Raw genomic sequence first — 23479 nt, forward strand, 5'->3', positions numbered from 1 at the left:
TGAATGCGATGTGTATGTATACGTACGTGAGGATAGTAGATGTAGATCGACAAAAGACGGCGCAGGGGTATATTTAGAGGACGCGGATGCAGTATGGAAAATATATAGGTGCTAAACCCTAATTGAAAGATGGTTTGAGAGCTGGCTACCGTCCGATTACGATCGTCAAACTACGGATTAGGATCCCCTCCGTTGGATCTCATCTAATCGGATGGCCAAGCCAATCATCTCTGACTGCCAACTGCAGCAAACATCCGTCCCGTCAAGGTTCAGAATTTGGGGTACGTAGTTTCAGGAAAAAAGAACTTCTGAAATATTGTATAATTAAGGATTGCATACATTACGCTACGGTACGGTGCACACGGGACGCTAACAAGTTCTGACTATTCTCTCCAAAAAAAAAGTTCTGACTATTTTATTTTTCTCTATCATCACAACGTGTTAATTTTGGTGTTTTGACGGCTTGCGGATTACAGAAATCTTTTTTATGTTCTTCTTTCTTTATTATGTAAGACTTGACAAGGATATTAAATATCAACTCTCACATGTCCACTTTTTTTTTTTTTTTTTTTTTTGCGAATCCTCACATGTCCACTTCAAATTCGAAAAAGCTCCGTGACGCTCACCACATGGGCAAGGGCGACCCAAGATGGTGGGGTATTCCAAAGTTTGAAATTCCAACAAGTTCAAACTTTAAAAATGTGGCAAATTCCAAAAGTTCCAAATTTAACTTAACCTAACGTCTCAAGGCGGATTTTTTCTTCATCATACTATAATGGTCCAGTAAAAATAATCACGAGCGCAAGGCAAATCGTGCAAAAGGTATGATCAGAAAGAAAGCGGTAAAAGACCCAGGATATGAGTGAACCAATCTTTATCTCGTGATCATAATTTTTTAAAATATTAAATATAAATAGGGACTTAACTGCTTGAGCAGAGTCAACGTCGGGGTTTGGATCTATCGATGTGCTAGGCGAAAGTTCCTCCTACGGCCGTGGGGGTGGAACTGATGGCGGGGGGTGGTAGATTCTGAGCCGTGCTAGCCGAATCCGTGACCTCTTCCTCTGTCAGTGCTTCCACGCTAGCTAGGTTCTTGAATTTTCCAAGTCTAAGGCGGATCCATCCTTATAGGATTCTTGCCCAGATCGGGTTTCCACGAACGTATCTAGCTCAGGGGCGGTTCGTGCGGGTTTTTTTATCTAAGCGGGGATCATTAGATGATTCCTACTCAGATCGGTCTTCCGAACTTATCCAGCTCAGAGGTGGTCCATATGGGTCTTGGTTTTTTCAGATCAAAGGCAGATCAATCATTCGAGAATTCCTTCCACAGATCGATCTTCCACATACATATCCAGCTCAATGGCAGTCCTTGCGGGTCTTGACGACACGTCGGCAGTTTGGTCGCCGATGAAGCTGTGGATGCCACTGATAGGAATGATGGTGCAGTGGACGTGGCTTCTTCTCCAAACATGTTGCCGTCGTAGAGGACATACCCGATGGCGACATAGTCGTTGATGCCTGCGAAGGCGTATCTCGCCTAGGTCCGCTCTCCAGGCGCCTCTTGTCCCCGGTGGGTGCCAACTGTCGTTCACGGAATAGCAAAACATAAATGCATAGCAACACAATCTTGATCATAGTGCACTGAAAACAAGAAGGAAGACTCCAATACGAATCCTACTAGGACTCCTATAAACCCTAACTTGGCTGGTATATAAAGCCAGGCAGGGGCACCCCTTGGGGAACAGATATTCAGAAACATAAAATATAGGGCAATACGTCTAGACATCGCAACCCGCAGATTAGAACTAGACTAAATACAGCAACTCCACCTATGGCGGCCCCCCTGTACACATATATTCATATAGTGGATTGCTAGCAGGTCGTAGCAATCCTCCACCGCGGGGACGTGAACCTGGGTACGTCGTGCCTTCTCTCGATCCCGGAACTTCCATCGTCGCCTTTATCTAAACCCAAACCCCTCATGGTGGGTATTGCCGAGGAACCACCTCGTCACTTAGCCCCTTTAACTATTTTGATATCCCGGAACATTTCCGGCGTTATACGAAACAATCCTTATGTTGTCCAACTTTCTCCGGTGTTCCGTATCCACTTAACATCGACGAGCCTTAAGTGTGTCACCCTACAATTCGTGAATAATGTGGACATGATCGAGACACCTCTCTGTCAATAATCATCAGCGGGATCTAGAGATCCATAATGACTCCCACTCATTCAACGATTTAAACTTGTGATCGCATGAACCATAAACGTCGCAACTAATTCCTTTTATCTCGCGATCATTTACTTGTTCGGGATCCGATCATGGTATCAGCTATACCTAGTGATTGACTCAATTAAGGGGATTGACTAGATATCGGAATATGCTTTATGCTCTTAGCATATTCGGTTACATATATGAAAAGATATAATCCTAATACTGGTTTGAACAAAAAAAAAAAAAAAGGTGAGATGAGTAAAAACTACAAGAAATTCCTATCATTTGTATGTTTCTATTTTGAACTATACAACTATAGCAACGATTCATTGTTTGATTGAATGCCCATTAGTATTTCTTTTATCTTATTATTTGGAGGAGTATATAACACTTCTATGTCCGATTTGACACGAGAGATAAGCTTGCTTACTCCGTATCCGCGACCGGCCCAAAATAACAACAGGACTTGAGATCAACGGGCTCTACTAAATCCGAAGCCGACTAACACTCTGGTACAAGCGGGTACGGGTATACACATATATACAGCGGAGAACAGCGGCTTTGCGTACAAGACGACAGCCAGCGAGACACCCTTAACCCTTTGGCCATGGACGATGCTAACAACAACATCTGCGTCTTCCCCACGGCCACGGACGTCTTGGCCGACATCCTGACACGGTTGCCGCCTAACGCCCGCCGCCGTCTCCGCCTCGTCTGCCAACTCTGGCGGGATGTCATCGACGAGCGCGCGACGGCGGACATGCGGAGCCGCGCCAAGATACTGGCCGTGACCACCGAGGGTGCCGCGTACGTCGTCGACGTTCTGTCGCCGGGGAGCCTCACGGATCTGTGGCAGCGCCCGCTGGCGATAAAAGCGTACGCCGGCCCCATGAGCGTGGTGGGCACCTGCAATGGCCTCGTCTGCCTGTGCGAGGACCAGGAGCCCGGCGGAGCCATCATGCTTGCCAACCCGGCGACCGGCGAGGAGCTCCGCCTTCCGCCGCTGCCCATGCCGAGCGCTTCCGTCCGGCTGTACCGGAACAGCAGCAGGAGCTGGCACCAGACCTACGCCTTCGCGTGCCACCCGACCACGGGGCAGTACAAGGTGGTGCACGTCCCGTGCTGCTTCGACCCGTTCTGGGAGCCCGGCGTGGTGCACGTGTTCACGCTGGGCGAGGCAACATGGCGGGACGTGCAAGCCGGCCCCGACGCGAGGTGCAGCCTCGGCCGCTCTAGCCTCGTGGACGTGGACGGCATGGTGTACTGGATGACGGAGTTCACCGCGAGGGTCATGGCGTTCGACCTGGAAGACGAGCGTGTCACCCGCACCGCTCCTCTGCCGATGCCGGTTAGGCCGAGCGCATGCCGCCTGACCAAGGTGCACGCGAGGCTGGGCGTGGCCGTCACCGGCGGCGACTCGCTGACGGTGTGGGTGCTGGAGGGCGAGAGCTGGAGCCGCCGGTACGTCCTGGAGGCGTATAAGCTTCGGAAGCAAGAGCTCGCCGTGCCGCACTTCGCTCACGGCGACTATGTCCTGACGCACGGACGCTCCGGCGAAACATCTGTCCTGTATCGGCACAAGATGAGCGGAGCGGCGAGGTTGCAGGGCGGTGGTGGCGTGGTGCAAATCGAACGCAAGGACAAAGGCGACTCAGTGGCGTGGTGCAAATCGAACGCAAGGACAAAGGCGACTCAGTGGCGTGGTGCAAATCGAACGCAAGGACAAAGTCTATCTATCGGACGTTTGCCTACACTGAAAGTACGGAATCTTTGAGCATGTACAATGCGGCTTTGATGACCGGCCGTCGATCTGGAGGGTCTTAGAGTAGGATCAAGTAAAAAAAACATTTTAGCAGGATGTCCCTTTTATACTTTGGTGCATATAAGCTTTTTGATATCTCATTTCTTTGTTCACGTAAAACTTAAGAAGGATATCCACATCTATACTTTTGTTGCGTTCTTTTAAGTTTATTTTTTAAAAAAGTTTGAAATTTTGAGAGGTTTGGAATTTTAAAATGTTTTAAAATTCTTAGAATATTATGATTTCTATAAGTTCATAATTTTGGAAGTTATGAAATTCTAACTTGTAAATTGTGGAATTTCTAAATGTTTCTTAAACTTGTAATTTCATAGGAATTTATGAAATTAGAGATGGGATGTTTCGAAAGATATACAATGTGGAAAGTTACAAAACATAAAATCAAAAACCAATGGGACATGTCTACCAACCTTCATGCGACTTGGTCGGAGTCCGCCACGTGACCACCGATGAACCCCGAATATCAACATCCCTTAAAGTTTTACTTTGACTTGATCTTTTTTCTCCTAAATTTGCTAAATTCGATTTCTCTATCTTCAGACCATAGTTTGGCCAATATTCGCAGGACCAATCTTAGTTTTTATAACATAGGGTGACGCAGATTTTCTGCTATCCGTGCAGATCTAGCGGCGGCCAAGGCCATCACCGCGGCCGGCGTACGTCACTACGGCACAACAGTGCTTTGCCGTGCAGCCGAAACGCACGGCAAAGGCCAAAATCTGCTCGGCAACGCCTTTGCCGTGCGGGCTTGCACGGCAAAGACTGCACGGCAACGAGCCGCCCGGCAAAGAGGACTTTGCCGTGCGCCGCGGGCAAGTGGCACGGCAAAGGCCTTTGCCGTGCAACCATGCTTTGCCGTGCGCTATCCCTACTTTGCCGTGCAGATTTCTTTGCCGTGCGTCTGAAATGGTTGCCGTGCGGCGTTCTTTGCCGTGCGCTCCGCCTCCAACCCGCACGGCACAGGGTCGGCTTTGCCGTGTGCTTCGCCAACACCCCGCACGGCAAAGAAACAGACCAGCACACAGGGCGCAGCGCAGTGCACAGCTGGAGGCTCTTTGCCGTGTGTGTGTGCACGGCAAAGAAGGCCTTTGCCGTGTGCCGTGTGTGTGTGCACGGCAAAGAAGGCCTTTGCCGTGTGCTTTTTTCTTTGCCGTGTGCATATGCACGGCAAAGATGCTGCCAAAATTCCAGAATTTCCCTGCTTCCCCATTAATCCCTGCATATGCAATTCACAAATAGCAATAATCATCCAGATACACATATAGCACAATATATAGAGTATTTGCATCATCAACAACAAAGTTCATACAAGAGTAGTCCAACAAAGTCCATACAATAGTTCCAAATCACATAATTAGTTCATACAACAAGTAGTCCAACATCAACAACAAAGTCTCCAACATAGAATGCGGCAAGTCGCACAACAAGTTCATACACAAGCAACATCAACCTTCGCCACTTCCTTGTCCTTCTCCACTTCCTTGTCCTTCTCCACCTCCTTGTCCTCCTACAAGTTCATAGATGCATAAGTGGCATGGAATGGCTAAAATTGACATGTAAGAACTAGGATTGACATGGAAGAAGTAGAATTGACATGGAATGGCTAAAATTGACATGGAAGAACTAGAATTGACATGGAATGGCTAAAATTGACATGGAAGAACTAGAATTGACATGGAATGGCTAAAATTGAACATAATCGCTAGAATTTGGATGAAATGGCTAAAATTCAACATAATGGCTAAGGATGACATGGAATGGCTAAAATTAACATGGAATAGGTAAAATTGAACATACCGGCTAAAATTGACATGGTTGAATGGCTAAAATTCACAAGTGACATGGTATGGAAGAATTAGAAGTGTAGGAGAACTCACCTAGAAACCGCTGCAGTTCGGATGATGCCCGTATTGTTGACGGTCAAGCCAGTGTGTCGGGCTGGCGCTGACTTGGCGCTTGCTGGAGGAGCGCCATCACAGCCGGATCGGGCGTGGGGATCTGCAATATCCAAAGTTCGGTTAGACAACAAACAAGATTGAGACGGAGATATTAAGTTAACCACTTACAAAATGTGGGAACATAGGAGGACACGACGTGCTAGGACCACTACTCCCCGGTGGTGAAGTCGGCACGGTCTGGTTCATGAACATCTCCGGAACATCTGTCGCTGTTGTTGCATCTCGGCCGCAACATCTCGCTCGCATTCGCATGTTCTCCCTAAGTCGCCGCTGCATCTGCATCTGCTCCTCTTGGTGCCTCCGTTCCCTTTCTTCCATCTCCGCCTACGTTGTGTTGCCGCGATGTCAGTAACATTGCAATGGAAAACATGTAATGAAGCGTAGAGGATCGACGAAGAACTTACCCGTAACTTCTCGATAGCTAGGTCCGAAGCCCGTGGGCGGGTCTCTACCCGAGGCTGCTCGCTCGTACGCCCACGACGGATCTGGCGTAGAGATGGAATGGTACTTGGGTCGACTAACCCGTCAGCAATCCATAGGCGGCCACCCTTCTTGCCTTGTCCCGCAAGCACCGCAACCTCAACGTCAAACTCTTCGGTGGTTGGGTCGGCGTCTTCGCCGTGCTTGTCCTTGAACTTCGAGCGGTACGCGCCACACTGGCCCTCCGCTAGGTCGTTGACCCACAAGGACCCCGTTTCAGGATGCGGCTCCTTCCTGGTCTTCGACTTTTGGAAAAAGCCAAACAAGTTTGGTGCCACGCCTGTCTTCACTTCCAGCAAAAGAGGACCCGCAATCAAGGGCAGAGGGAGACACGTGCGGGGCTAGCAATAACATAAAACGAAAGAATGAAGAAACCACTTGCTCACCTCATCCCGCAAGGTAAGGGCCAAGTTCTTGCTGCCCAGGACATGTGATCCACCTCCCATCTCCGAACGCTTCGCTTGCCCTCCTCGTGCTTCCGGCGTACTCGCGGGATGTCCACCATATGACCATCGCAAGAAAGCACGCCTGTCTTCCCGACGTACCGAGGAGGGTGCTACATACACAAGATAGACCCATTATTAGAACATAAACTACATGAAAATGCGGAAATAAATAACACATCGATGCTAATACTGCATGTACTGCCATGGTGCCATGAGCGTATCCCGACAATCAGCCTTACTCATCCAAACTTTGCGCTCGGCGTGCCAGTCGCGGACGCACTGGACACGTGCCTCGTAGTGCATGCCAGTCACCCTCACCCTGCACAACTCGTGTAAGATAACGTCGCACGCAATTTCCTTGCCCTCAGCCCTCTTGAAGTATTTCTGCAACCATGCACATAGGTAAAATAAGATGAATTAGAGCAACTATTGGTAGCCAAGAAGTGTTTGAATGCTAAGAAGCCAAAAGTCACGTACCCAGAAGTGGCGGACAACCCGCTCTTGCATGTTTTCGTACTTGCCGCTAGGATCTTCCGCGTAGCTGTAGTGCTTCCAAGTCCAAGCCACGTCGCGGCCACCAGTAGGGAGATTGACAATCCCAGGGAAATGCTTCCTAATTATGCCTCCAAGGATGTTCGGGTACTCACGTGTCGGCTTCCTCCTCGGGTCGCCATACTTGAACATGCTGCACAACGAAATGCCAAAATCAGTATGCATGTGATAAAAATATGTATAATGATAAAAATTTCAATAATGGAATGCCAAAATCAGCATGTACCTCTTTCCAGCGGGCACGAGAACAACATCGCGGAAGGCCCAAGTTTTTAGCTTGGGGAGTTTCGTAATCCCGCGCCTATACGGCTTCTTGTCCCGTGGTTCCAGCCTCTCCTCGGCTGCAACGTACACCTCCTCCACCGGCGGAGACCAAACTAGGGTCGGGTCTAGCTCCCGCGGCATACCCCAGCCCCTCATCCTCCTCGAGGTCCTCCCCACCGTCCTCCCCACCGTCCTCCCCACCGTCCTCCCCACCGTCCGCCCCCCCCTCCACCCCACCGGCCTCCCCACCGTCCTCCCCACCGGCCTCCTCGTCCCCGCCCACCGTGCTCCTCACCGTCCTCCTCGTCCTCCCCACCCCACCGCTCCTCGTCATCATCCTCGGGGGAGGACTAGGAGAAGGGGTACGAAGTCGCCGTGGCTGGGCATTCTTCCTCCGTGGTGGAGGGCTAGGAGGAGCTCTAGGAGGACGTGTCTGCGACGACGAACCACTCGAAAGTCCCACAAGCTCAGCCACGGCCTTGATCTTCTTTTTGAAACCTCCCTTTCTTTTTCTTGGCGGCATGTTTCAATCACCTGCAAACACAATGAAAAGAGTGGTTTATTAGTATGCAATGTAAACAGATGAATATTAGTGAAATCAACAATAAATAGCACATAGTTCAGTACATAGATCATAGTTTATTACAAATAGCACATAGTTCAAGACATAGGATAGCCTCACAATTACAACTACATAGATCATAGTTTATTACAAATAACACATAGTTCAAGACATATATAGGATAGCCTCACAATTACAACTACATAGATCAGTAGCCTATGTCGACATCCGTAATCGGACCACATGTTTCATCATCATCGTGCTCGGCGAACCAATAATCATCGATGAAACCCGGAGGTGGTCCATTTGGATCTAGGTCAACGCCTGCTTTGAACGCCTCGAGCAAACTAAGGTCTTCTACGGCACACACATCCTCAGCTTCATATTCTTCATTGTCTTCCTCCATAACCGCATCTTCTTCTTGCTCATCGTCTACGACCATGTTATCAACAACGGCCGACAAGTCGATAGTGAAATGACCGGGGAGCCCTTCTTCTTGATAAAAATCAACAGTCCTTGTTGAGGGGTCTACGCGGCGGTAATCGTCCTTGTTTGGCGGGGGTGGCCTAATGCGTGAAGGAACCGTCATCACAACATCCCATCCATGTAGACGTTTGGTCGGGTTTCGGCACGCGTACGGGAGATAGAATACTTGGAAGGCTTGGGTGGCCAAAATGTACACGTCCTCTCCCTTATAAACAGAGCTTCTTTCAACTTCGACCAATCCAATTTCAGGATCCCGTCTCACGCGGCGTGGGTCGAACCAATGGCATTTGAATACGACGGGATTTAGCCCTTTGTCAAACCCGTAATTCAGCTCGTATATACCCTCGACTCTTCCATAGTAATGGAGTCCATCATCACCTTGACATACCACCCCGCTATTTATTGTCTTCTTGTTTGGACGGCTTGTTGTGTATTGATGGGTCTGGAAGCGATACCCGTTCACGTCATAAGAATTGAACGAGTCGACGGAATGGTTGAAGCCCCTAGCAATTTTTCGTAGCAAGGGATTCATGTCTTTGTCGTTCTTGCCTACAAGATTAGGACGACAAGTTTAGAACAAGAAATGTCGGCCGAAATGTCGATGAGTGTACAAACAAATTTGGATAGGATAGTACCAAACCACGTAACCAGCATCGAAACCGTGACCGCCGCCCTTATCGAAAATATCCTTGGATTCTTCCGAGGTAGGATCCCCGTGGGTATACCTCCAATATTTAGCCGTGAATTGTCTACAATGTGAACGGAGGAAGAGTTAGCCACGAACATACGATGAATGTTTGCGAATAACTAAATGGTTAGCACTTACTTGATGTACGGCTTCACTTCCACCATGGTGTTCAAGACATATGAGTGGATCAACTCCCGCTCATGTAAATTCGTTGTGTACGGCTTCGAGCCACTTGACTTGCCGCCAAGCCCTATGAAGATGCTAAGCTTGGGTACATCTTCATTGTTGGCGGCATTGTAACGGAGGACCGGGTTGTGCTTTGTGGGAATGTTGGGATCATAGTGCTTAGTGGTGAAGTTTGCCACCTCCACGTTCAGATCGCCTCGGCTATGGATGCTTCGATCTTGCATTTATTGCCAGTCATCTGACGAAGCTTTTGTGTTTCTCTCTCGGGACCAAACTGCCAACGGCCCCAATTCGGCCCCCCCTTTAAGCATTCCTTCGCGAGGTGGAGGATCATATGTTGCATCGGATTAAAGAACGCTGGAGGAAAGATCTTCTCTAGATCGCAAAGCAACATGGGTGCCTGTTCATCCAGCTTCTCAATCACTTTAGTGTCTAACTCCCTAGCACAAATCTGGCGGAAGAAATAACTCAACCTCGCTAGCACTCGCCAAGTCTTCTCAGGGACATAGCCTCGAATCATCACCGGCATTATCCGCTCAATCCATACGTGGTAGTCATGACTCTTCAGTCCTTGTACTCGCAACGTTTCAATGTTAAGACCCCTCATCCAGTTGGCTGCGAACCCATCAGGGAAAAACAAGGAGTCCTTCATCCATTGGAAGACCTCCCTTTTTTGGGCCTTTGTGAGGCAGAACGGAGCGTGTGGCTTAGTCCAAGTTTTTTTGGCACCTTGAGGTGGCTTCATGTTCAACTCTGGCCTATCGCACAACTTTTCTTGGTCAATTCGAGCCTTTATGTTATCCTTCGTCTTCTCAGTGTCCACTATGGTGCTCCAAATGGCTTCACTGATATTCTTCTCGGTGTGCATTACATCAATGTTATGCGGGAGCTCCAGAACTCAAAGTAAGGAAGCTTCCAGAAGCACGGCTTGTGGGTCCATTGGTGTGTCTCCCCATATCCCAAGAAACCATTCCCATCGTGGTTAGGCTGGAGAGCGTCTAACTCGGCCTTGGTTTCTGTCCGGTCTTCGGAATTGGCTTCGGTGCATGGACAACGCGGCCTTTTTTGAAGCTCTTTACATCACTCCTGTATTCATGGCTCTGCTCAAGGAACTGTCGAGCTTCATCAAAGCAGGAATACTTGCCACCCTTGTTTAGCCAGAAGAAAGTCACGGCTTGCCTGCACTCCGGACAAGGCCACTTCCCATGTGTACACCACCCGCAGAACAAAGCACGTGCTGGCAAGTCATGCAGAGACGTGTGGTACCAGACATACATATCGAAGTGTTCCTTCTTTGCCGCGTCATAAGTTCGGATCCCGCGATCTTCCCACCCAAGAAGCAAGTCATCAATCAGTGGTTCCAGATACACGTTCATGTTCTTACCCGGGTATTTCGGTCCTGGGATTATCATCGACACAAACATGTACTCGATCTCGTGCGTACGCCGTGGGGTAGGTTCGGGGGAATAACAAACACCGGCCAACAACTGTATACCGCAGCCGACATACCATATGGATTGAACCCATCGGTTGATATCGCAATTGCTACGCTCCTCGGGTCACCGGCTTTCAGGGATATTTCTTGACAAAGTTCTTCCATGCGCACCATCCGACGGATGTATCATCTTGCCACCGTCTGTCTGATCCCTTCTACAGCCCACCTCATCTCTGGGCAAGTATCCTCGGTCATGAAGAGCCGCTGGATCCTCGGTAGGACCGGAAGATAGCGGAGGATATTCTTGGCAACCGTGGTCCGCCTCTTCGACCATCACCATTGGTGTCAACCTCAAAGTACCTAGAGCTATTGCAATGGATGCAATAGTTTGTGTTAGCATGCTCCTCTCTCGAATAGCATGCATCCCTTTGGACAAGCGTGTATCTCGCTGAGATGACATCTTGAGGTCACCGAGCAATTTTTTCGAATAGTAGAAGTTTTGCGGCAAGAGGTGCCCTTTCGGCAGAATCTGCCAACGAGGACCAGAAGTTCATCGAACCCATCTCTGCACGCATTCCCCGTGGCACTTAAAGGCCAAAAGGCGAGCGATGGCATCTAGTTGGGTAACATCCGTATTTACGTGTAGGGGTTTCTCGCGAAGCAAACAAAGCCTCGTAATACTTCTTTGTGTTTTCCTCCGGCTCCTCACTTGTCTCCGCATCCCTAGATGTCTCCGCCTCTACATGAGGGCTTTCTGGCACATTACCATTAGCCAAGTTCTCTAGGCACCTATCAAACCCAGTATCATATTCTCTCGTAGGCTGAATCGCCGCACCTCCTTCCTAGCACGTTTCTTCGCCTTTTCTCCATGAAAAGTCCAAATCTTGTAGGACGGTTTGAACCCAGACTTGATCAGGTGAAGACTCATAGTTTCCTTGTCCTGTGTTTTTTGGTTGTTGCACTTACTACAAGGGCAAAAAACTGTCCTGGGTCTCGCTAGGGATGTCAAACGCTCGTCCACGAACCGCTTGGTCTTTTCTCCCCATTCCTCAGTATATTTCCACGGACCAATTCTGCCATCGTACATCCAGTCACGATTATCCATCCACTAACCAGCACCAAAACAGACAAACTTAGAATTTTTATCAAACATGATCCGCATTTTAATATTTCCTTTTTTACGCATGCATCAACCTCGAATCTCTACTAGGTGGGCTCCTAGCAGCCGCCGGATCCGTAGATTGAGTACGTTCTCCCTGCTCTACTCGATCAGTCAGGATTTCGGCAGCACCTCCCCGCTGCTCTCCCGATACACGTCTCGCCAAAAAGCCGAGAGGGGTGTGCATCCGGAGAACAACGGGGAGGCGCTGCCGAAATCCTGACTCGGATCGGGGTAGAGCAGGGAGAACGTACCCAACTACGCATCCGCTGACTGTCCCGATAAATGCCGTAAGAGTTACGCTTCATAATATGCGAGACCACTAATGCATATTTATCCGCGTAACCCTTACGGTCGGGAAGAGACGCCTAGGTAACGCGACATACTTGGTGATCTAGACCAAAAAAAAACCTAGGTACGAGAGAGGCGAACGGATTCTCACCCTCGAAGCGTGATCGACAGCCGGCGAAGAAGATCCGGGACGCCCCCTCAAAGACCCCCGCGACGCCGCCCCCCGTGACCACCTCGAAGAAGATCCGGGACGCCCCCTCAGAGACCCTCGCGACGCCGCCCCCCGTGTCCTCCTCGAAGCATCGCCTGCATAGCGACAAAATGAATTACTAATTATTGCAAGCGAACACAATTTATTTGACAACTATTACTATCACATTATAATCGGAGGAGGGCCGGGGCACACACACATTTCACAACTTTTACCGCAGCACATTACATTTTTTTCTTCTATATTGGCCTATTTCTAACCTATTTTAAAAAATCCTACACTAAATTTCATTTTTAAAATTCGTACACTAAATCCTACACTAGATCCTACACTAATTAACTACACTAAATCCTACACTAACCTAACTAACCTTGGCAGGGGGCTTGGAGGCAGGGCGGATGGTGGCCACGGCGGGAGGAGGGGACCTGGCGGCGGGAGGAGGTGACCTGGCGGCGTCGGGAGGCGGGATGAGCTGGCCTGGCGCGGCGGAGGAGGGGGCCCGGCGCGGGAGGAGGTGGCCCGGACGGGGAGGGGGCCCTGCGTGGAGGGTGCCCTGCGCGGGGGAGGAGGGGGCCCGGCGCGGGGAGGAGGGGGCCTGGTGCGGTGGTGGCGGAGGCGAGGCGGCGACGAGGCGAGGCGGCGGCGGGGCAGAGCTTGGCGCGCGCGGCGGCACGCGGGGCAGGGCGAGGCGGCGACGAGGCGAGGCCGCGGCGGGGGCAGGCGAGGCGGCGGGGGGGCAGGGCGAGGCGGCGATGAGGCGACGCGGCGGCGCGGCGCGATGGCGGGTCGCGCTTGGCGGTGGCGGCACGCGGGGGCAGGGTCTTGGCGGCGGCGGCGCGGGCAGCTGGTGAGGAGCGCGTGTGTGGAGGCGATGTGTGGATGAGGCCGGTCGGCCCGAGCCGCGCGCGTGGATAACGTTTCGGCAGCTTTGCCGAGCGGCACCTCTTTGCCGTGTGCCTAAGGGCTTTGCCGTGCGCTTAGAGGCTTTGCCGTGCACTTCCGCACGGCAAAGGATTCTTTGCCGTGCAACAGAGCCTTTGCCGTGCGCCTCTGCACGGCAAACAACTCTTTGCCGTGCAATACGTCTTTGCTGTGCGCTTTGGCACGGTAAAATTGTTTTTTCACCATTTTAATACTCGGTAAAATTCAAATCTATTTCAAAATTATATTAAACATGTCTTTTAACATGTATATTGTTTAATAATGTAATTATCATGATATTTAAAAACTACCGGGATGGAGCCTCGATCGAAGAAATCGATCTAGGGGTAGATCGAGACCGCCGTTATCGGGGGTATACGGGTCGAGCGTGCGCGTGTGTGGATGAGGATGGCTACAGTGTGCCAAAGTGTGTCAAACCTAGCTTTCCATGTGTATATGGCCTAAACAAAACTAAACCTATCAAAAAGTATGTTGGTGGAACCTCGCGCGGAGAAATCTAGGGGGGTAGACCCCCCGAGGCACGCAGACCGCCGTTATCGGGGGGAACGACCGCCGGGGCACCGGAATGCCACCAAAACTTGCAAGTGGACCTAGGATATGTGTGAAAGTGTGTTGGAAGGTGTGATTCACCAAATGGTGCAAGGCATAGCTCCCATGTGTGGCATTCCTCTCTTTCGGGCATAACACTTGGAAGATTCCTCGACTTGTAGGTTGAAGTGTCCCGCCGCGGGTATACCGGTGGCTATAGTGTGCCAAAGTGTGTCAAAACTAGCTTTCCATGTGTATATGGCCTAAACAAAACTAAACCTATCAAAAAGTATGTTGGTGGAACCTCGCGCGGAGAAATCTAGGGGGGTAGACCCCCGAGGCACGCAGAGACCGCCGTTATATGGGGGGAACGACCGCCGGGGCACCGGAATGCCACCAAAACTTGCAAGTGGACCTAGGATATGTGTGAAAGTGTGTTGGAAGGTGTGATTCACCAAATGGTGCAAGGCATAGCTCCCATGTGTGGCATTCCTCTCTTTCGGGCGATAACACTTGGAAGATTCCTCGACTTGTAGGTCAAGTGTCCCGCCGCGGGTATACCGGTGGCTATAGTGTGCCAAAGTGTGTCAAACCTATCTTTCCATGTGTATATGGCCTAAACAAAACTAAACCTATCAAAAAGTATGTTGGTGGAACCTCGCGCGGAGAAATCTAGGGGGGTAGACCCCCCGAGGCAAGGCACACCGTTTCGGGGGAACGACCGCCGGAGCACCGGAATGCCACCAAAACTTGCAAGTGGACCTAGGATATGTGTGAAAGTGTGTTGGAAGGTGTGATTCACCAAATGGTGCAAGGCATAGCTCCCATGTGTGAGAGTCCTCTCTTTCGGGCCATAACACTTGGAAGATTCCTCGACTTGTAGGCTGAAGTGTCCCGCCGCGGGTATACCGGTGGCTATAGTGTGCCAAAGTGTGTCAAACCTTGCTTTCCATGTGTATATGGACTAACCAAAACCAAACCTATCAAAAAGTATGTTGGTGGAACCTCGCGGTGAAATCTAGGGGGGTAGACTCCCCGAGGCAAGCAGACAGCCGTTTTCGGGGGGGAACGACCGCCGGAGCACCGGAATGCCACGAAAACTTGCATGTGGACCTAGGATATGTGTGAAAGTGTGGTGGAAGGTGTGATTCACCAAATGGTGCAAGGCATAGCTCCCATGTGTGACCTTCCCCTCTTTCGGGCGATAACACTTGGAAGATTCCTCGACTTGTAGGTCAAGTGTCCCGTCGCGGGTATACCGGTGGCTATAATGTGCCAAATGGTGCCAAACCTTGCTTTCCATGTGTATATGGACTAACCAAAACCAAACCTATCAAAAAGTATGTTGGTGGAACCTCGCGCGGTGAAATCTAGGGGGGTAGACCCCCCGAGGCACGCAGACCGCCGTTATCGGGGGGGAACGACCGCCGGGGCACCGGAATGCAACCAAAACTAGCAAGTGGACCTTGGATATGTGTGGAAGTGTGGTGGAAGGTGTGATTCACCAAATGGTGCAAGGCATAGCTCCCATGTGTGACATTCCTCTCTTTCGGGCGATAACACTTGGAAGATTCCTCGACTTGTAGGTCAAGTGTCCATTGCGGGTATACCGGTGGCTATAATGTGCCAAATGGTGCCAAACCTTGCTTTCCATGTGTATATGGACTAACCAAAACCAAACCTATCAAAAAGTATGTTGGTGGAACCTCGCGGTGAAATCTAGGGGGTAGACCCCCGAGGCAAGCAGACTGCTGTGGGGGGAACGACCGCCGGAGCACCGGAATGCAACCAAAACTTGCATGTGGACCTAGGATATGTGTGGAAGTGTGGTGGAAGGTGTGATTCACCAAATGGTGCAAGGCATAGCTCCCATGTGTGAGATTCCTCTCTTTCGGGCGATAACACTTGGAAGATTCCTCGACTTGTAGGCTGAAGTGTCCCGCTGCGGGTATACCGGAGGCTATAATGTGCCAAATGGTGCCAAACCTTGCTTTCCATGTGTATATGGACTAACCAAAACCAAACCTATCAAAAAGTATGTTGGTGGAACCTCGCGCGGTGAAATCTAGGGGGGTAGACCCCCCGAGGCAAGCAGAGCACTGCTTTTCGGGGGGAACGACCGCCGGAGCACCGGAATGCAACCAAAACTTGCATGTGGACCTAGGATATGTGTGGAAGTGTGGTGGAAGGTGTGATTCACCAAATGGTGCAAGGCATAGCTCCCATGTGTGAGATTCCTCTCTTTCGGGCGATAACACTTGGAAGATTCCTCGACTTGTAGGTCAAGTGTCCCGTGCGGGTATACCGGAGGCTATAATGTGCCAAATGGTGCCAAACCTTGCTTTCCATGTGTATATGGACTAACCAAAACCAAACCTATCAAAAAGTATGTTGGTGGAACCTCGCTGGTGAAATCTAGGGGGTAGACCCCCGAGGCAAGCAGCAAATTGCTGGGAACGACCGCCGGAGCACCGGAATGCAACCAAAACTTGCATGTGGACCTAGGATATGTGTGGAAGTGTGGTGGAAGGTGTGATTCACCAAATGGTGCAAGGCATAGCTCCCATGTGTGAGATTCCTCTCTTTCGGGCGATAAAACTTGGAAGATTCCTCGACTTGTAGGCTGAAGTGTCCCGCTGCGGGTATACCGGAGGCTATAATGTGCCAAATGGTGCCAAACCTTGCTTTCCATGTGTATATGGACTAACCAAAACCAAACCTATCAAAAAGTATGTTGGTGGAACCTCGCGCGGTGAAATCTAGGGGGGTAGACCCCCCGAGGCAAGCAGACACTGCTTTTCGGGGAACGACCGCCGAGCACCGGAATGCAACCAAAACTTGCATGTGGACCTAGGATATGTGTGGAAGTGTGGTGGAAGGTGTGATTCACCAAATGGTGCAAGGCATAGCTCCCATGTGTGAGATTCCTCTCTTTCGGGCGATAACACTTGGAAGATTCCTCGACTTGTAGGCTGAAGTGTCCCACTGCGGGTATACCGGAGGCTATAATGTGCCAAATGGTGCCAAACCTTGCTTTCCATGTGTATATGGACTAACCAAAACCAAACCTATCAAAAAGTATGTTGGTGGAACCTCGCGCGGTGAAATCTAGGGGGGTAGACCCCCCGAGGCACGTAGACCGCCGTTATCGGGGGGGGGGGAACGACCGCCGGAGCACCGGAATGCAACCAAAACTTGCATGTGGACCTAGGATATGTGTGGAAGTGTGGTGGAAGGTGTAAAGCTGCAAGAAATTGCACCAAATATGTGGGGGCGATAACACTTAGCAGACACCGAACCCCCGTTAATTTGCTCCGAAACCCTGATATGTTGGGGGGAGGGGTCGATGAAGATGTAGATTACTTGTTTTATCGGTATACAGATTGTATTAAGTAACACTAACAAACAGTCTACAAAAAGTAAAAACTAATTTTACTACAAATATAAGTACTAATATAAATATGAATACTACAAAAGAAGGAAAATAAATGAAACTGCCCTCTGTGCCGTGCAAAAACGCACGGCAAAGGGTTGCCACGCACGGCAAAGGCATCGTTGCCGTGCCCGCGGCTTTGCCGTGCGCCTTCGTGGCCTCTTTGCCGTGGGGGGTTACTTTGCCGTGCGCCGTCTGGCTGCTTTACCGTGCGGGTATGCTTTGCCGAGTGCCGAGCTGTATCTTTGCCGTGCGCCTTTTGTTTGCCGTGCGTCGTTCCCCTGCTGCACGGCAAAGCTGTCATTGCCGTGCGCGCGGCGCACGGCAAAGAGCTGCCACACGGCAAAGGGTCGAAGAGGCACACGGCAAAGAGGCGCGCACGGCAGTGAGACTTTTTCCTGTAGTGCGTGTAGGGCTTCGCTGCACCCAGCAGCACGTCGTCGATTATTGCGCCTGGTGGGGCAGGCCGTGCCGGGTGGAGATGGTGTCCATCGAGAAGACGCCTGGGACGGTGTCGCTGGCGGAAGGCCCCGACGGCGAGGGTGGCATCGAGGTCGGGGTGGTGCTCCCGCCGGACGTTTCTGGTGCAGTCTATCTACCGGACGTTTGCCTACACTGAGACTACGGAGTCTTTGAGCATGTACAATGCGGCTTTAATGACCGGCCGTCGATCCGTAGGGTCTTAGAGTAGGATCAAGTAAAATGAACATTTTAGCAGGATGTCCCTTTTATACTATTGCGCATATAAGCTTTGAGTGTGGATTTTGTACACCCAAGCATGGGTGTGGGTGTACTCTTTGCCGTTCATTTGATGTTGGAGATTCGTGCAAAGGCAGAGTGATTGAACATTTTCCTCCATTCCTCTCATTTTCCTGTTGCGTCGCTACATCCTTTTCTCCGCGTTTTTCGCCGCGCCACACGGGCCGCGGCTGTTCGTGTCGGCTACAGCCCAGACACAGCCGCGCTGACTCTGCTGTCCAAAAGTAGTAGGGACGGTTCTCCATCCCCAACCTCTCTACTCTGTTTTTCTTCGTGCTGTAGCCGCCGCCGTGGACACCGCGCGGCCGACCGCAGGTAGAGCACGCCTTCGCCGTGCGCAGTCGCCAGCGAGCCAGCCACACCGCGCCGCCGACGCGCAGGTAGAGCAGGCCGTCGCCTTCGCCGTCGCCGTGCGCCGCCGTGCGCCGTCGCCAGTGAGCCGGCCACTCCGCGCCGCCGACCGCAGGTCGAGCACGCCTTCGCCGTGTGCCATCGCCAGCGAGCCGGCCACACCGCGCCGCCGACGCGCAGGTAGAGCAGGCCTTCGCCGTCGCCGTGCGCCGCCGTGCGCCGTCGCCAGTGAGCCGGCCACTCCGCTCCGCCGACGCGCAGGTACAGTACGCCGTCGCCGTGCCCCTTGGCCGTGCGTCGTCGCTGTCGCCAGCGATTCGGTCACACCGTCGCTGTAAGAATCCTTCTCGTGTTCTGTTTCACAACTTGCTCTGTATTTCTCCGTCTTCTCAACATGCCCCTTCAAAATAATTGTACCCCAAACAATGCAGACTGCTGCGATTGATGGAGAAGACTGGCTCAGTCCAAGGTTCAGAGAGATGCTTGTCGGTGATCACCTAGGCTACAATGTAGAAAACTGCAGGATGGTAAGAACAAATGCAATGACTTGTGTGAGATACAGACTGCAGAAATTTATTTTTCGATCTAACCCCATCTTCTTCCACCTTTTGCTTTTAGTTGATCATGTCTCTACCGAAAAAATGGCCGCTGCTGCTCGTATGTTTGGGATTTTCTGAACAAGGTTTTAACTGTTATTGACCCTAACCTCCAGCAGACCGAAGTAGGAAAACTTCAGTGGGAACATGATGACACCATGGACTGCCTCCATGAAGCTCTCTTTGATTGCAAAGATGAATGGATCCAGGGCTGGGAAGTGGATCGTCACAACTGGCGCTACAACCATCCAATTGGGTTAGGCCGACGCTGCCGTGAGTAAGTATTTTGCATCCCAAGTTGTGCAACTTTTCATCAACTCTCAGGAGCAATCATAGAGCAGATAATTTATGTATTGCATCCCCTTTCCCTCACATTGCAGCTATAATTCTGGAGTGTACGCAATGCATTATGCTCTTATGTGACCGATTTGTCGGTTGAGGTGAGAGCGTCTGCTTTACTGTTTGCTGAAAATTTTGTTCAAGCTACATGATATGCAAGGTTTAACGTATGCTATATTTTTTCTGGCTTTGGATGACCATGTGCTTGTGCGAGCGGACCAGTTTTACAAGCTCATGGGGATGCCAGGGAACACTGGTGATCTCCCTACTTTCCTTCACCATGTTGCAGCATGAGTTAGAGACTACCTGGTGTGCTTATTATCTTTGGGCTCCGGAAGCTGATTTGCTCCAATTTGGCTTGTAATCAAACAGCTAGTTTCCTAAGATTATTGTGAGCTGGACCATCCTTAGTACGGTTCTTTTGAATGTATTACCAGACTGCCGGTGTAACTTAGAAGACTATCATTATTTTGTTATGTATTTGCTTGCAAAAATGTTGTGAGATGGGGGGTTTTCTCTTGGTTTGAAACATGGGAAGAAATTCTCTACCTCTCATTCTTTACCTAGAGTATTGGCTACAAGATGCAAAAAAAGATAAAATATAGCAGGTGGTAACTGAAAAAAATCTGGAACCAGTCGTGTACATGATTTCAAACAATGTCTACATGATTTGCAATGATAATCTTAACAAAACAAAGCAACTCCACCCATAACCAGCACAGTATGGATCATCTCAGTATGCTGGTTGATAATGGCTTGCGATGTCTAGTCCTCAATAGTGTGGACGAAGATCGATGGTACCTTCCCTTTGTTCTCCTCGATGGACATCATTTCATATAACATGTTTGCTGTGAACTGGTTGATAGCCTCCTGCAGTATTACCGAGTGCCAGTCTCGTTGCATGAGCAGTATGAGATTTTATACTGTAGAGTGTACAGATAAGTTGGAATGATGCTGGACTGTGTGTACAGAGTTGAACAGTTTGTTGCTTACCGAAGTGGGTTCATCAGTAAACTTCTTTCCGTCAAAGTTGATGATGTTGAACAATGTGTACAGCCCAGATTGCTCTCTGCATTTTTTTTAAAATGTAATAAACTGGTGAATAGGATGCAATATAGATCAAGAAAAGTATAGCGCGGTAGCAAGTTTATGTCCACGAAAAAAAAGGATTACGGGGTGGCTGTCAAATTTTCACTTTTAACCACAGAGATACTCCATTTCTGCCATCCGTCGAAAGAAAAAAAGCTCTAAGCAGTTGGCGAGGGCAGCATGCAGCCTCTTGATTGTGGGGCGATGTGCCTCAAGTGTTTCATCCTCAGATGCCATGGCGGACATGGGATCCAATATGCTGGTTTTCTGCATTTCACCATGATCTTGGACTACGGACAGGGATCATTATCTGCAAGTTAGTGGTGATCATTAGCATGCCAAAGAATTGTATAGTTCTTCTTCGAGCCTGCAGCCGATGCGTCGCCGCTGCAGCTGCCGCCGCCGCAACCACCGCCGGTGCTGCATCGATGGGCGCAACCGTCGACGCTGCCGCATCCAGCCCCGCCGCCGCGTCCTCCGACGATGCTGCATCCTCCGGCGGAGCCGCCAACACCGTCGCATCCGCCCACGCCGCCGCATTCTCCACCGCTGCCGCATCCTCCGACGGAGCCGCATCCGGCGCAGCCACATCCGCCGTCGGTTACGCTGCGCAGAGGAGACTGGACATTGGTGCTTCTCTGGTGCAGAGTGGACGAGATGGTGGTGGAGGAGAGGGGAATCAGGAGGAGAGGTGCTGCTCACGGCCGGCCACTCTCGCGTGAGAGAGGAAAAGCAGCAGCGCTGCAGCGGGATGGTGGAGTCATCCCGTGTCGGGTGGCTTTTTGACACTGTTCATGGGACCCACAAACTTTACAGAATTGAAGGAAAAAGAGCAAAATAATTTCTCTCACATGACATCTTGTCCGAATCTCCAAGCATCTAATGGCTGTGGAAGCACCCACACCCATGCTTGGGTGTACAAAGGTATTTCCGTATAAGCTTTTTGATATTTCATTCCTTTATTCATGTAAGACTTAAGAAGGTTGTTTATCCACATCTATACTTTTGTTGCGTTCTTTTTAAGTTTGAGTTTTAAAAAGTTTGAAATTTTGAGAAGTTTGGAATTTGATATAGAAGTTTGAGTTTAGAAAAGTTTGGAATTTTAGAATGTTTAATTTTTTTAGAAGTTTAAGATTTCTATAAGTTCATAATTCTTGAAGTTCTAAAATTCTAATTTTTTGTTGTGGAAATTCTAAACGTCGCAGGTGCTCTTCTCCACCAGCCCGGACAGGTCGGCCTCCTTGCTGAACGCCTTCACCAGCCCCAGGTAAGGGTGTCAAGTGGGATCCCACTTTTGTCCCACTTGTAGTATAATTTGACTTTTCTAGTACAAATTTTGACATTAAAATTTGAACTACATAGTACAAAATGACATCCCACTGGGATCCCACCTTGACACCCTAGCCCCAGGGCGACACAAATTTTTTGTTTGAAAGCGGCCCCTTCCGCAGCGACGGCAGAATCCCCTCCCCACGCCACTCTGCAGGGTCAGCAGCGGTCGCTTTCATGACTCGGGAGCAAACACACCGCACGGATCCAAACCAAACTAGCGCTAATTAAAAGCATGCATGCGCGGATCTATGGATTAAAATGTATTTTTCTCCTTTGCTCGCACGACCAACGGAACGGAGCCATCCAAAAAAAAAAGCCTACACTCCAACTAATCAGCCGCGCTGACGAAAATAAACAAGGTGTCGACTTGAATTACTTACCGGCTGATGAAGAACAGTCTCCGGTATATCTCTTAGTTAATTTCCCGACCTGACTGCTACTACTTAAACAACGACGAACTGATACGGAAAACAGATCTGCAAACAAGAGCATCCAAAGATAGATGGGAGAAATGAACAAACAAAAGGTAACATATCATGAGCAGAAACCATGGAATATCTGAGAATGGTGGATTACCTACTAGATCCCTCCTCACTCCTCTTCGCGGACATGATTAGACCAACGATGAACTCAGCTTCCCAAGAGATCGAGCCGACGACGGAGTGTACCCTCTCCTCTCCTCTCCTCGACGAGTAAAGAGTCAAAGTCTAAGTCACACGCGACGCACGCGTTGGCTCTACCCCTCCTCATATTTATAGACTAGAGAAGGCAAGTCTTTGCCGCCACTATTTTCATTTTCGTCGGCTCAACCACTCTTAAACTGCTCGCTGGGGGGGTATGTGGCAGAAACGAAAATCCTCTCATCTCGGAGGATGGACAGTCTGGATGAAAACAACCCACGGATCGATGACATGGCATCCGGAAACGGCCCATAATTACGGGATCTGCATTTAATTAGGGGATCCTAGTCAGGTTAGTTACGGGCCTTCTCCCTCGCGTTTACTTTACTTTTTTTTTGTATAAGCTGGACGTAGACCGGCTAGATGGACTCCTTCCACTATTCACGCTTTCTCGCAGATTATGCTCGTCTCGGTCATAGGTGTGCTTGCTAAAACTAGGGAAATGGAACGGAATTTAGAGTAGGGAATTTATTACATACGACATGAGGTTGGGAAGGTGATTATTGGTCCCATTGCATTGTTTGGTAGTAGTACACGATAAGAATTACCAGGGAAATTTTGACGGGAAGTTGTTTTGCAAGCCCTTTGATTGTGGGTTTACAGATGGGCATAGGGGCGTCGGCGACAACCAGATCTTTTTTTTTTAGAGGAAGTACCTGCGTTATTTATTATAAGACC

General features: G+C 50.0%; 2 protein-coding genes and 2 long non-coding RNA genes across 4 annotated transcripts; 2 read left to right on the forward strand and 2 right to left on the reverse strand.

The window, feature by feature from the left end:
- The first annotated feature begins 2822 nt into the window (after window positions 1–2822).
- On the forward strand, window positions 2823–3989 carry LOC127340453 (F-box protein At3g07870-like). Its single transcript, XM_051366199.1, has one exon. The coding sequence runs from the start codon at window positions 2823–2825 to the stop codon at window positions 3987–3989; it is 1167 nt and encodes a 388-aa protein (XP_051222159.1).
- A 3112-nt stretch (window positions 3990–7101) lies between these two features.
- On the reverse strand, window positions 7102–7875 carry LOC139838288 (uncharacterized). The gene is made up of 3 exons (XM_071827691.1): window positions 7697–7875; window positions 7396–7603; window positions 7102–7302 (listed from the first exon to the last, which is right to left on the reverse strand). The coding sequence occupies exons 1-3, from the start codon at window positions 7873–7875 to the stop codon at window positions 7102–7104; spliced, it is 588 nt and encodes a 195-aa protein (XP_071683792.1).
- Window positions 7876–18576: 10701 nt separating this feature from the next.
- LOC127345865 (uncharacterized) lies at window positions 18577–20216 on the forward strand. The gene is made up of 4 exons (XR_007879055.2): window positions 18577–19099; window positions 19197–19292; window positions 19478–19638; window positions 19742–20216. It is a non-coding gene; the product is annotated as an uncharacterized lncRNA (long non-coding RNA).
- A 100-nt stretch (window positions 20217–20316) lies between these two features.
- On the reverse strand, window positions 20317–21522 carry LOC127345867 (uncharacterized). Its single transcript, XR_007879058.1, has 2 exons — window positions 20694–21522; window positions 20317–20570 (listed from the first exon to the last, which is right to left on the reverse strand). It is a non-coding gene; the product is annotated as an uncharacterized lncRNA (long non-coding RNA).
- Between the last annotated feature and the right edge of the window lie 1957 nt (window positions 21523–23479).

This window comes from Lolium perenne, chromosome 3, assembly GCF_019359855.2.
Source record: "Lolium perenne isolate Kyuss_39 chromosome 3, Kyuss_2.0, whole genome shotgun sequence".
Lineage (NCBI taxonomy): Eukaryota > Viridiplantae > Streptophyta > Magnoliopsida > Poales > Poaceae > Lolium > Lolium perenne.